This window comes from Ornithodoros turicata, chromosome 6, assembly GCF_037126465.1.
Source record: "Ornithodoros turicata isolate Travis chromosome 6, ASM3712646v1, whole genome shotgun sequence".
Taxonomy (NCBI): Eukaryota; Metazoa; Arthropoda; class Arachnida; order Ixodida; family Argasidae; genus Ornithodoros; species Ornithodoros turicata.
In genome coordinates, this window is record NC_088206.1 from 47389732 (window position 1) to 47402188 (window position 12457).

The 12457-nt window shown below is 46.2% G+C and overlaps 3 protein-coding genes across 3 annotated transcripts; all 3 read right to left on the minus strand.

Moving 5' to 3' along the window:
• Window positions 1–5784: 5784 nt before the first annotated feature.
• On the minus strand, window positions 5785–6552 carry LOC135398581 (uncharacterized). The gene has a single exon (XM_064629970.1). The coding sequence runs from the start codon at window positions 6550–6552 to the stop codon at window positions 5785–5787; it is 768 nt and encodes a 255-aa protein (XP_064486040.1).
• Window positions 6553–8591: 2039 nt separating this feature from the next.
• Window positions 8592–10316, minus strand: LOC135398582 (uncharacterized). Its single transcript, XM_064629971.1, has one exon. It carries the CDS (start codon window positions 10314–10316, stop codon window positions 8592–8594), a length of 1725 nt encoding a protein of 574 aa, XP_064486041.1.
• Window positions 10317–11171: 855 nt separating this feature from the next.
• On the minus strand, window positions 11172–11945 carry LOC135398584 (uncharacterized). Its single transcript, XM_064629972.1, has one exon. The coding sequence runs from the start codon at window positions 11943–11945 to the stop codon at window positions 11172–11174; it is 774 nt and encodes a 257-aa protein (XP_064486042.1).
• Between the last annotated feature and the right edge of the window lie 512 nt (window positions 11946–12457).

Genomic DNA, 12457 nt, shown 5'->3' on the forward strand with positions numbered 1-12457 from the left:
GTCAGATAATGCTGAACAACAACTTGATTGTGAGATGATAAATGACGTCCGAGGAGTTTGCTGCTTCACAGCTTGAAACCCAAAGTACTCAATGTGATTTCCAAGGCAGGAGAGAATCGAGCCCGGCCGTACATGGTACGTTCACGCCAAATGTAAATAAAGTACCGCAGATTTCTTTGAGGAAGCGGGCCGTTGAGTGTACAGCATATGCTGTCAGTGCCATCAACCCAAATGATATCGTTCTCGCCCGTGACTTGGTGGGAACGGGAGGCCTTTTTTGTACGTCTTATGAATTGCATAACTGATACAAAAAGACCACGCCTCCGGTTTACGGCAAATCACTAGCGGGAACGCTGTCATTCAGGATTATGGAGCAGGATATGAGGTAAAATTCGTATTTAAGAGCGTGCTGGTAAGAATCCTGTGTCAGATTTACTTCAGTCTGCTCAAGACAAATTATTGTTGATATAGTATCATAATCATATTTTGAACCGATATTCTGTGAATAGTTGATTGAAATTTGACAAAATTCAGTCTGTCTAGACAAGGGAGCGTGCTATCAAGCCAAGTTTGTACCGTAAAACGATTTGAAAAGTTTCTTTGTTACACTCTAAAGACAGAACTTCACCACATAACACGCACTGCACCAACCACACTCTTAAAAATGAACTTCACCGCAAAGCACGCTCCTAGCCAACCCTAATCTCTGATGATACCGTTATCTGCCCTGATTTGTTGAAAACGGGAGGCGTACGCATTTTTTGTGACAATTATGAACAGCATAAGTGTCACAGAAAAGGCGTACGCCTCCCGTTTTCAACAAATCCGGGCAGATAACGGTATCATTCGAGATGATCGTTGGCTAGGAGCGTGCTATGCGGTGAAGTTCATTTCTAAGAGTGCATGGCCACGAACGACAGGGTTAGCCTCTAATTCAAAGAGAGAGGAGGGCGTACGCCTTTTTGTGTCAATTATCATATATCTAAATTGACACAAAAAGGCGTATGTACCCCTCTGTCCTCGAATCAGAAGCGACAACCCTATCATTCGTAGCAATGGTTGGCGCAGAGCGTGCTACGCAGGGAAGGGCTGTTTTTCGAGTGCAGAAGGGAATATGTCTACCAAGACGTGGCAAACGCAAAGTGAAACTCAAGTGTCCACCCTGTGTTCCTTTCTACTGTGCTTTTTTGTGTGAAATTTTTGGTTTGGAGTATTGTTACACGTAACAATAAAAGAGAGAATGCTATCCTGCACTGTAGAGTTTTAGAGAAGCAAATGACATACGGTACCGTCGTGTGGTGACTTTCCTACACTCTTAGAAATGAACTTCACCGCATAGCACGCTACTAGACAACCATCATCTCAAGTGATATCGTTATCTGCCCTGATTTGTTGAAAACTGGAAGCGTACGCCTTTTTGTGACAATTATGAACATCATAAGTGTCACAAAAAGCGTATGCCTCACGTTTTCAACAAATCAGGTCAGATAACAATATCATTCGGGATGATGGTTGGCTAAGAGCGTAATACGCGGTGAAGATCGTTATTAAAAGTGTATATCTGTGAATGTGTTCTTATGCTCACATAACATATATTTCAACTTTTCTATTGTTTTAGCGAGCTGTGATAAACAAGCTACAGTTCATTCTGCACTATTTTACAGTTACTTTATTGAAGTGTTCCTTATGATGACAATCTCGAAGTACTTTATTTATTTATTTATTTATTCATGTAAGCACACGCTGTGATATTTACTCACTTCCATGAAGTTTATAGAAGAATGCCACAAGGCTTTGGTGACATTCCTAGGAATGTGATTTCATGTCTTTGCTGAATAAATTTGACTACATTCGTTAAAGAGTTTTGGTGTGTTTTGTACTACCAGTTATATTGCGAAACTTATGTTACAGACATTACAACATTATAACAAAAACATGATTGTCTGGGAGCATTCTGATCGGCAATTGTGCTTTGTTTCAGGATAAGTGAGCTCGTGTATACGGGGTGTCCCAGAAAACGTGTCATTGAATTATAATAAAAAAACTACGCAACCTAGAATCACGCGGTCAACGGCATTTGTTCTTACTAAGGTTTTGCCAACTACTGGTGTGAATGTCATGTATGGTAAGTTTAATTATGTAAATATTTGCGAACTGAACTCGGAAATTTGCCAAGTAAATGTCACTTTTTTACCCCACCAATATGAAGAGCGTGGCGAGTTCACTCAAGTTCATGATAATTGACAGTGATCCCATCAGAACAGACAGCTATCCCATCAGAAAAATAGCCGAACATCATGCTTTTCGTAGCACCGAACCATAACGCGCGACGACTTTTTGAGCGCAACCGCTCGCAGTCCGATGAAAGGAGGTATCAAACCCAGCCCACAGAGTGATAGTAGAAAAAGTGACAGTTCCTGAAATTGGGAGGGGGAAAGTGCGATACCAGCGAAGGTCGGACGCGATAAGCCATACCTGTGTTATCTCTTTCTGCGTTGCAGGTGTGGGCTGGGTTTCCAACCTCCTTTCGTCGGACTGACAAGGATTGCGCTGAAAAATTTATCGCGCGCTAGCTCCGTAGAGCATGATGTTCGGCTATTTTTTCTGATGGGATAGCCGCTGAATATCCCTGTCAATTATCATTAATTTGACTAAATTAGACACGCTCTTCACATTGGTGGGGTAAAAAAGTGACCTTTACTTGGCAAATTTCCGACTTCATTTCGCAAAAATTTACATAATTAAGCTTATGTTACACGACATTCACATCAGGAGGTGGCAAAAACCTAGCAAGAACAAATGCCGTTGACCGCATGATTCTAGCTGGTGTAGTTTTTTTTATTATAATTCAATGACACGTTTTCTGGGACACCCTGTATAAGGAGTGAAAAACTAGAGCATACTTCCTCGAATAACCTAGGTGTAGTTCAGTGGAGCCAGCATGTAATTCGGCACATACGTAGCTTGATAGTAACTGTAAATCGCACTTGTGAGGGTGGGCTAAGATGACCGTACAACATCCTTGAAACGTCAGTAAGGACATCCACTGGATTGACCTGGGACATCTATGGATGCAACTTTGGCAGTAAATTTGACGTCCACGAGACGTCATAGGGATTTTGGTGGACATCTCTAGGATGTCCAAATGTCCCAAAACGAACGTCCACAGGATGTTCCTGGAACGTTGGTGGTTGTCTAGGTGTTAAAGCAGCACATTGAAGGAGTGACATACGTACAACAGCAGCATTTTTCTGTTTTTTTTGGGGGGGGAGGGGATAAGGTAAATCTAAATCCTTCGCCTGTGGTGCTTCGGCTACAAATGAGATGTTCTTCTTCCAGAGCCGTCAGGGTTAAATTCAAGCAGCGTCATTCCTACAACAGCGGCACAGTCTGTCTTTTTCTCAGTAAGCTAATTCCAAATATCATCTAAATCACCATGTAAATAATATATTGTCTCAAATTACGTGTCTTTCTTCCAGGGTCTCCAAGGGAAACGTTCAAGGACCGTCGTGTGTACAACAGCATATTTTGCTGGTTTGAAAGATGTTTTCAGCCTGTGTCGCTGTTTCTTCTCTCTGTATAGCGGCATTCTTATATGTTTTATTCGCCAATGTTGATGTGGTGTGCAGTAGTATAGTGATCATGCAAATTTTTACCTAACTCGCGCTCAATATTTTTATTCTTACTTCCAGATAAATCTGTCTGCGCGTGCCCTCCCTATAGGTATGTTTTTGATGTGATATTTGATATCCCTGTATGTTTTATGCGCTACTGTTGGTATGGTCTGCAGAGTAGTGGCAGTTGTGTACATTGGGGGCTATGACGTAGCTATATCGACACGCGCCACTACACTTGGAGTACTAGACACTGGGAGCAGTACGTAGTTAGCACTGAGATACCTAGCCAGACGCTGGGAGCAATCACGTAATTCTAGCTGCACGTTGCTCTACACTGGGAGCAGTGCGTAGTTAGCAATGACATACCTAGCCAGACGTCGTTAGCAGGACGCTGGGAGCATACGTACGCAGTACGTAGTTAGCACTGGGATACCCAGCCAGACGCTGGAAGCAATCACGCAATTCTAGCTACACGTTGCTCTACGCTGGGGGCACTAGACACTGGGAACAGTATGTAGTTAGCAAATGACATAGCTAGCCAGACGTTGTTAGCAGGACGCTGGAGCTCTCCAGACATTGCTCTACACTGGGAGCAGTACGTATTTAGCAGTGACATAACTAGCCAGACGCTGTTAACAGTACGCTGAGAGCAAGATAGCCCAGACCAATCTCGCGCCGGCCCCGCCCAGGCTCATGCAAGTGATTGATAACCAAACATATGTCTCGTTTTTATATTTTATTTTCATTGTAAGACGATTGCATGAAGCACAGCAGTTTGAAGCACGTACACGGCAATTTGAAGAAATTGACATGGGGATGATCCTAGAAAAAGTGTATGCTCAGGTGAGTAAATTATTTGAATTGTTCTACAAAGACACATACCCATGGAAGATTACATGGTTGCCTGAAGCACAGAAACTCGAAGAATGGGCACAGCAATTTGACGAAAAATGGACCTGGATGGTGATCCTAGGAAAAGTGAGTACGCTCCACTGAGTCGAGAGAGCTTTGGGAAGGCCACACCTACCCTTAGGAGACTACATGGATGTCTGAAGCACAGCTGCACAGCAACTCCAAATCATGGACATGACTATTTGGACCCGGGGATACTCCTAGAAAGTGCGCGTTCCAGTGAGTTGAAAAAAACTTTTTGGAAAGGTCCTACAAAACACCTACTCATAGAGGACTACATAAATGCATGAAGCACAGCAACTCCGAGCAAGTCACGGACCTCAAAGTTATGTCTTTCCTAGAAAGTGGAACCCTCTTTTAGTCATTTTTCGAAAAAGCTTCCCAAATATATTATTCGATATATCATACTTCTCATGCTATATACATAAGTGATTTTCTCTTAAGCCCGAATCCCATAACAAGCGACACGCGGCAGATACACGCGAGAAGCGACAAAATCGACGTCACCGCCGCCACACGAGCGTCAAAAAAGCTCAGTCGCGGCTGAATATTTCTGCATCTACTCCCAGTAGATATTTGTAGCATGTCGCTGAGTTCGTTGCCTGTTGTTTGACAAAACCAGCTAGATTTGACGGCGTGAAACAAGAACTGAACGCGTGGGCAAGGGAAAGGGTGGAGAGGGCAACCAACAAAAGTAGCAGACGAAGAAGTGGGCGGGGCGTTGGGAACTTCAACCGCAGCGCCACTGCATTACGGTGAATATTACATAGCACCTTCATTACAAGTTCTCGTTTTGACGAATGAAATACTATTTTTGGTATATTTATGGCAATTTACAACTTAGCTCGAATAAAATAAGCAATGCTTCTCCAAAAACATCATTTCTCGGCGACGAAATGTCGCTGCTCAAATGGACCAGGAAGTCGCGCCAAGGGCCCGAAACTCGCCAGTTCCTTTGCGGGATAAAGTGAGGCGCTTCATGCGTTTCACGTTTTAGAAGTTCCTGTCCCGGACCTTAATGGAAGAACTCCAAGCCCAAATCCAATCGCATTTATTTCTGCGAAGCGAACTACCACACAACCTGTTCCTTCGAAATCTGGAACCCGAATGTTCAACAACACAAAAAACCAAACCCGTGCAACCTGCTTCTTCTTCGTCCTCGTCCTTCAGTCCATTGTACCAACTTCTAAATGTCCCAAAGTTCAACACACTCCCCCCCGAAGAAAAGGTACTTTTCTTCTGTTAAGTGTCCACTTCACACTTCCACCTTGTAGAGCAGTTCTCCCGGACGTATTACTACTGCTTGATTTGGGATGCGAACCTCGAAAGCTCTTGCTTTGCCGTCTTTACCGGGAAAACTTCGGACTATTCTTCCCATCGACCATCTTTGCCTTGGTTTTCCGTCTTCGCGGATGATGACCAAGTCATCCACTTGAAGTATGCCTCCTTTGCGCTTGCTACAGAGGTTGCGCAGTTCTGTCAGGTACTCCGAGTACCATCTCTTCCAGAACAGTTCCAGAGATTCCACCCGTTTCTGCCACAACCTTTGTATCGTGGTGGCATTGCTTCCATACACATTGCCAGAGGGTATACCTGGCAGGGTCGTCAGTCGTTTTCCAGTCAGAAATGCTGATGGAGATAATGGCCGCTCCTTTTCATCTTCGTACACATAGGTTATTGGTCGCGAATTCAACACGGCTTCGACCTCAGTGATTGTTGTGCTGAGCTCAGCTTCTTTGAGACACCTTGCTCCGATCGTCTTTTTCAGAGCAACCTTTACTGACCTTATTAAACGCTCGTAAAAGCCGCCCCACCAAGGAGCATGAGGAGCATTGTATCGCCATTCTACTCTCCAGTCAGCAACCTTTCCCTTGACTGTTTTGCTGTTGACTACGTCCCATAACTCTCGGAGCTCCTTGTTGCTCCTTCGAAAAGTCTTTGCATTGTCACTGTAGACTATGTTGGGCATTCCCCGTCGCGCCACGAACCTCCGGAACGCTAATAGAAATGTGGATGCTGACATGTCTTGTACTATCTCAAGGTGCAAGGCTCTAGTGACTGCACACACGAATATCACGAAGTGCCCCTTCTTCGCAGATTGTCGAGTTCTTATCCACAGCGGTCCGGCGAAATCAAGTCCAATCACTGTAAACGGTTCTGCCTGGGTCACCCTTGCTGCTGGTAGCGGAGCCGGTTCTTGTCCTGAAGCTCTTGCGTTATATCGCTGACATACGACGCATTTCCTCAAAATTTTCTTGATCGCCTGACGTGCTTGCAAAATCCAGTATCTCTCCCGCAATTGCACAAGTGTATCCCTTACTCCGGAGTGGAGCAAGTCCCAGTGGCATTGTCTGATCAACAACTCCGAATAATGATCTCCCTTTGGCAATACCATGGGATGCTTCCCAGCAAACCAGATACATCCAGCAAATGTCCCTAAGATATCTCGCCCGGGACGTTTGGATATCCATTGGAGTTTGCCACAGATCCGTTTTACATCCATGCGATATCCCAGCGACTAGCATTTCTGCCATGTTTGTAGATCCACTGAAAGTCCCTGCGACATCTGCCACGGATATTTGGATATATATGGGAGATTACGAAATTTTGCATTTAAAAATTTTGTGCATGAGATATTTAGTGTTTGTAGAGTGCTTCTGCAACTGTGTACCAGCAAATAATATTTGTTGTCTGTTTTAACCCATTTGATACCATTGTTCCCGTTTGGGAACAAACACATTACCTTAGCCTGCCAGCATATGTGCCGAACCCTGCCCACCTCACTTGGACCACTTGGAATAACCCGCAGTAGCATCTATTTGTGAGTTGGATGGAACGTATACTGAAATACAAATCGTTACACACACGTTCGTTAAGGGTAGCGTGGCGTAAACCATTTGTAACGGTGACGAGGATGTATCTTCGCAATTCCTGTGTATCTGCATCAACTCAAAGTATACCCAATAACATTCCTGACATCCCTTCCTATTAACTGCCGTGTTTTTAATTCAGGTTACCGTCTCTATAAGGACAAACAAATCTTTCCTGGATCTCCCATAGATATCCCTAGGATCTGCAGGCTGCCTGTCATGGGACATTCAAACATCCAGAGCGCGATATCCTTCCAACATACCAGGGACATCTGTTGTTTATTGGAGTAAGCCCAAAACGCGATAAAATTGTGCGATATCCCATAGATATCCTATGGATGTCGAGATATTCAGGACGTTCGCGATCTTGTAGGGATGTCCCAGGGATATTAATGGTTTGCTGGGTTCTGGTCGTAGGGCAAGTCGCTCTGCTGCAATCGGCCTGTTGACCTGAGAAGGCCTTTTCCGTCCACGAACAGCATGCTGCCTTGTAACTTTGACCTCATCGGGAGCGGTTTCTTGCTTCGCACAGCTGCTATTTCTTCTGGGAACGCGTTTGCCTGCACAGTTTTCACGCACTGTTCCTCAGCTCTTCTTAATTCCTGCGCTGTCAACGGTCCGCTTTGGCGACTTCTTTTCCGCGCTTTTTCGGTGAATCTGAAAACCCAGGCCATGACTTTGTGCAGTTTCTTCAGCGTACTGAACCTTCGCATGTCGATGACGTCGTCTGTCACCGTCGTTACTGTCTGCAATACGTGTCTTGATTCCTTTTCCTCTAGTTCGTCTTTTGCAAAGTCACCATCTGAGCTGCCACCAGGCCATTCGCTTTCATCCTCAGACAACCAGCTTGGTCCTGACCACCACGTCTTGCTTTCGATCAACTTTCGTGCGGAGATTCCTCTTGTTAACAAATCTGCTGGGTTTTCTTTACTGTTACAGTATCCCCATTCTGTTGTCCTCGTGCGCTCGTGAATTTCTTTTACTCGATTGTGGACGAATTGTTTCCATCGTTGTGGATCTCCACGTATCCAGCAAAGCGCAATTTTGGAATCTGTCCACAGGTGTCGTCGAACTGGAGTGACTTGCATCTTTTCTGTGATGTAGGAAGCTAGTCTTGCTCCTACCAGGCATGCCATCAACTCGAGCCGTGGAACCGTCAGTTCTTTTATCGGCGCGAGCCTAGACTTCGCCATTACATTGTTGGGCTCTTTGTACCACTGGAATCTTCCATAACTGTATATGATACCGCTCCATAAGCTGCGGGGCTTGCATCACAGAATATATGTATATCCGTGAACACGACATCTGCATCCTTGTCCTGCCCGCTGTACCTTGATACTTTCAGGTCTTGCAGGTGCAACAACTCTGCACACCACTGATTCCATGTTGGTTGAAGTTCTATGGGCAGTATGTCATCCCAACCAACCTTTCGTTTCCACAACAACTGGAATAATATTCTTGCGCATACGGTGAAAGGTGCCAGCATTCCCAAAGGATCGTACACTCGTGCAGTGATCTGCAGGACCCGTCGCTTGGTGTCTCCTCGTTCCTGATGCATGTCCCATACGTCGTTCATTGAAATCGTTAAAACGTCTTCGTCCGGTAGCCAGGCTAATCCTAAGACCTTTTGCATGTCCTTCGTGTCTCCTAATGTCCTTTCACCAGACTCCGCTTGCAAGAATTGACGCACGTCATTGTCGCTTGACGCCCACTTGTGTAACTTCATGTGCGCCCGCTCCAGAATCTCTGTTGCCTCTTTAGCGATCTTCTTTGCCTCTTGCACATCAGTGGCTCCGATGACCAGGTCGTCGACGTACATGTGTTTCCCTAGGCGGCTCGCCGTCTCTGGGTACTCTTCTTCCATCGCCTTGAAATGATTCCGTAACGTAGCAGCAAGCAAAAACGGACTTGCCGTCGTACCAAATGGGACTCTCGTCATCCGCCAGCTTTCTATCTTTGGTAGTGGCACTCCTCCTTTTGGCGTTGTTTCATACCACAGGTAACGTAGGGCATCTCTGTCCTCCTTTCGTACTTCTATTTGTAAAAAGGCTTTTTGTACGTCGGCCACCAGGGCGACTTTCTTTATCCGGAAATTCATTAACAATTCCACAACATCCGGATTTAGATTCGGTCCTGCTTCTAAACACTGATTGAGCGATTTGGCAGTGACGCAGCTGGACGAACAGTCGAATACCACCCGAAGTTTTGTTGTGGTGCTCGAGTCTCTGAGAACCGCCTGATGTGGCATGTAGTACACGACGTCTTCCTCGTCACTGTATACTCTCTCGGCCATGCCCTCATCACTGTACATTCGTATAGTTTCGTCGTACCTCTTCAAGAGCTCCTGATTACGAGTGAGTCTTCTAGTCAACTGATTAAGCCTCTTCAGAGCTACTTCTTTGTTACTTCCCAAGTCCACTGTAGACTTGAACGGGAGCGCTACTTCGTAACGCCCTTCCTTCAGTTTCACAGTTTCTGAGAACTGACGTAGCACTGTATTGTCCCTTTCATCGTCGGCGTCATGTGTCACTCCAATGGATTCCAGCTGCCAAAACTTCTTCAACGTCGTATCTGTTTCTAATTCATCCAGTGCTATACGTAACACCAGAGCTTGATTACAGTGCTTGATTATTCCACTTTCTGGGCACACTCCATGAACTGTCCATCCTAGTCTTGTTTCCACTGCCCGTAAACTGCTTCCCAGTCTCAAAACTCTTCCTGTTACGAGCTCCCAGTATTGATCCGTGCCTACGAGGACCTGAATATGCTCTCGACTTTCAGGGCAGACCAAGTGCTGTACTGAAAGGTTCCTTCCTTTCATTTCGTTGATTATGCTGGAACATGGTGCTACGGTGTTTTGGGTGCTGATGACGTCCGTGACAAGTACCTCCATGTAGTACTCCCTACCGCCGTACATACTCTGAAGCTTGAGGGATACTCGCCGAAACGTCCTCTCTTCTTGTCGTCCTCCGAACACGCCAACTCTCAATGCTTCGTGACCAACTGTCTTGCATTTCAACCTCTGAGCAGTTTGTAGTGTCACAAACGACCTCTAGCTTCCTGTGTCAAACATAACTTTGCACTTGTCCGCTCCAACTTCTCCTTTGCACCAGGCGACGACTGTCTGCAGCACGGTTGTTGGCCGCCTTGACTCTTCCACCAACTCCAAGCTTAGCTGCGCCGTCCCGCCGGTCAACTTGCCCTTGCTGGGAGAATCCTGACTTCCAAACTTGCACACTGACGAAACGTGTCTCTTCTGACATTTCCCGCATTTGACCTTCCGCCAACACCTTCTTGACACATGATTTGGCAAAGTGCATCTGAAGCATCGTCCTGCTTCTTGCAGTTGACGCAGCTTCTCTTCATTTGGAATCGTCGCGTTACATTCTGCAGTCACATGCTCCCGCGCTTTACAGAAGAAGCATTCTGGACTATCATCTGACGTATGAAGTAGCGCTGAGGCCGATGACGGTCTTCTGAATTTCCTTGTGTGCTGGGTCTTAACTTCGTTGGCCTTCTGCTTATACCCTGACGAAGGCTTTTCTTCATGGGCATTCAATCTCTCCCTGCTCTCTACCTCCACTCGGAGGAACTTCATGAATTCAGTCACCTTCGTCACGTGTTGCTTGTCGGGACCTACTGAAGTGTCCTCGGCACTAACTGCCTGATTGTTACTGTTTGTAGATGTCTCCTCTTGAGCTTCCAACGTCTTTCGATTGAAGTTGATGACTATTCCTTGAGGTACAAGCCGTATCATGAGTGAATACAGCATCTACGCAAAAGACTCCTCGGCTACGCCCAGTGCTTTCAGCGCTCTCATGTGCGATGAGATATCGTCATGAAGCTTCCGTAGTCCTTTCGTATCCTGGGCTGTCTTCACGGGCTGGAGACTCATGAGCCTGCCCATGTGGTCCTCTATCTGAAGCGACTCATCGCCGAAACGTCCCTTGAGGATGTCCACAGCATCATTATAGCATCGTTCCGTTGGCGGTAGCCCAGCAATGGCTGACGCCGCTTCCCCGGTCAGTGCTGCTCGTAAATAATTGAACTTGTCGCACGTGCTGAGCTTCTGGTTGTCGTGGACAACTTGTTGGAACTGCTCCCAGAACATCATCCAATTCTTGCGCTGGCCGTTGAACTTTATAATCTCCAGCTTGGGCAACCTGACTCGAACGTTCGCACTTCCAACGTCATCAGCCTGTCTCGCTTCTGGAATAGGTCCTTGTGAGCTTCTTGTCGAACTCCTTGTCGGGCTAATTCGTTCTAGCCTGAACTGTAGCCGTGCCAGCAAAGCTGTCGCTCGGTCAATATATTCGAAGCTTTCTTTTTGTTCTTGCTCAACTTCCTCTTCTGACCACAAAGGTTCCAACTCCGCATCCACTCGCTCCAAATTGTCCATCTGCTTCTTTACTCGAGCAACGAGCACTTCTATGTCCTCTTCCGCTAGATCGACACCAGTGAGCTTCTCTGTGGCTTCATTGACTGTGCGAGACAATGCGCTTCTTAGCCCTCGGCGACGACGTAGCAGGTCTTCCATGTGTTCCATCTCCTGTTGTAGGCCTAGTAGTTCGCAGAATGCCTTATCTAGAGTGGACGGAGATCCTTCGTCTCTTCCTTGTATCCCGGGTTTCGGCACCAATCTTCTTTAGAAGTTCCTGTCCCGGACCTTAATGGAAGAACTCCAAGCCCAAATCCAATCGCATTTATTTCTGCGAAGCGAACTACCACACAACCTGTTCCTTCGAAATCTGGAACCCGAATGTTCAACAACACAAAAAACCAAACCCGTGCAACCTGCTTCTTCTTCGTCCTCGTCCTTCAGTCCATTGTACCAACTTCTCAATGTCCCAAAGTTCAACACACGTCATCGGACGTCAGAAAACGTCACAAATTGAACGTCATGGAGACATCCGGTGGCTAGTGATTACTGATTCGTTCCCATGAGGATGAATTCGTTTTCTGAGCGATGATTGGCTGTTTTCAAACTTGTTCGCGAGCGCTCGAACAGGCGACAGCGGCGGCTGTGCCGGTTGGAACCGGCGTCCACGGAGTCGCCGG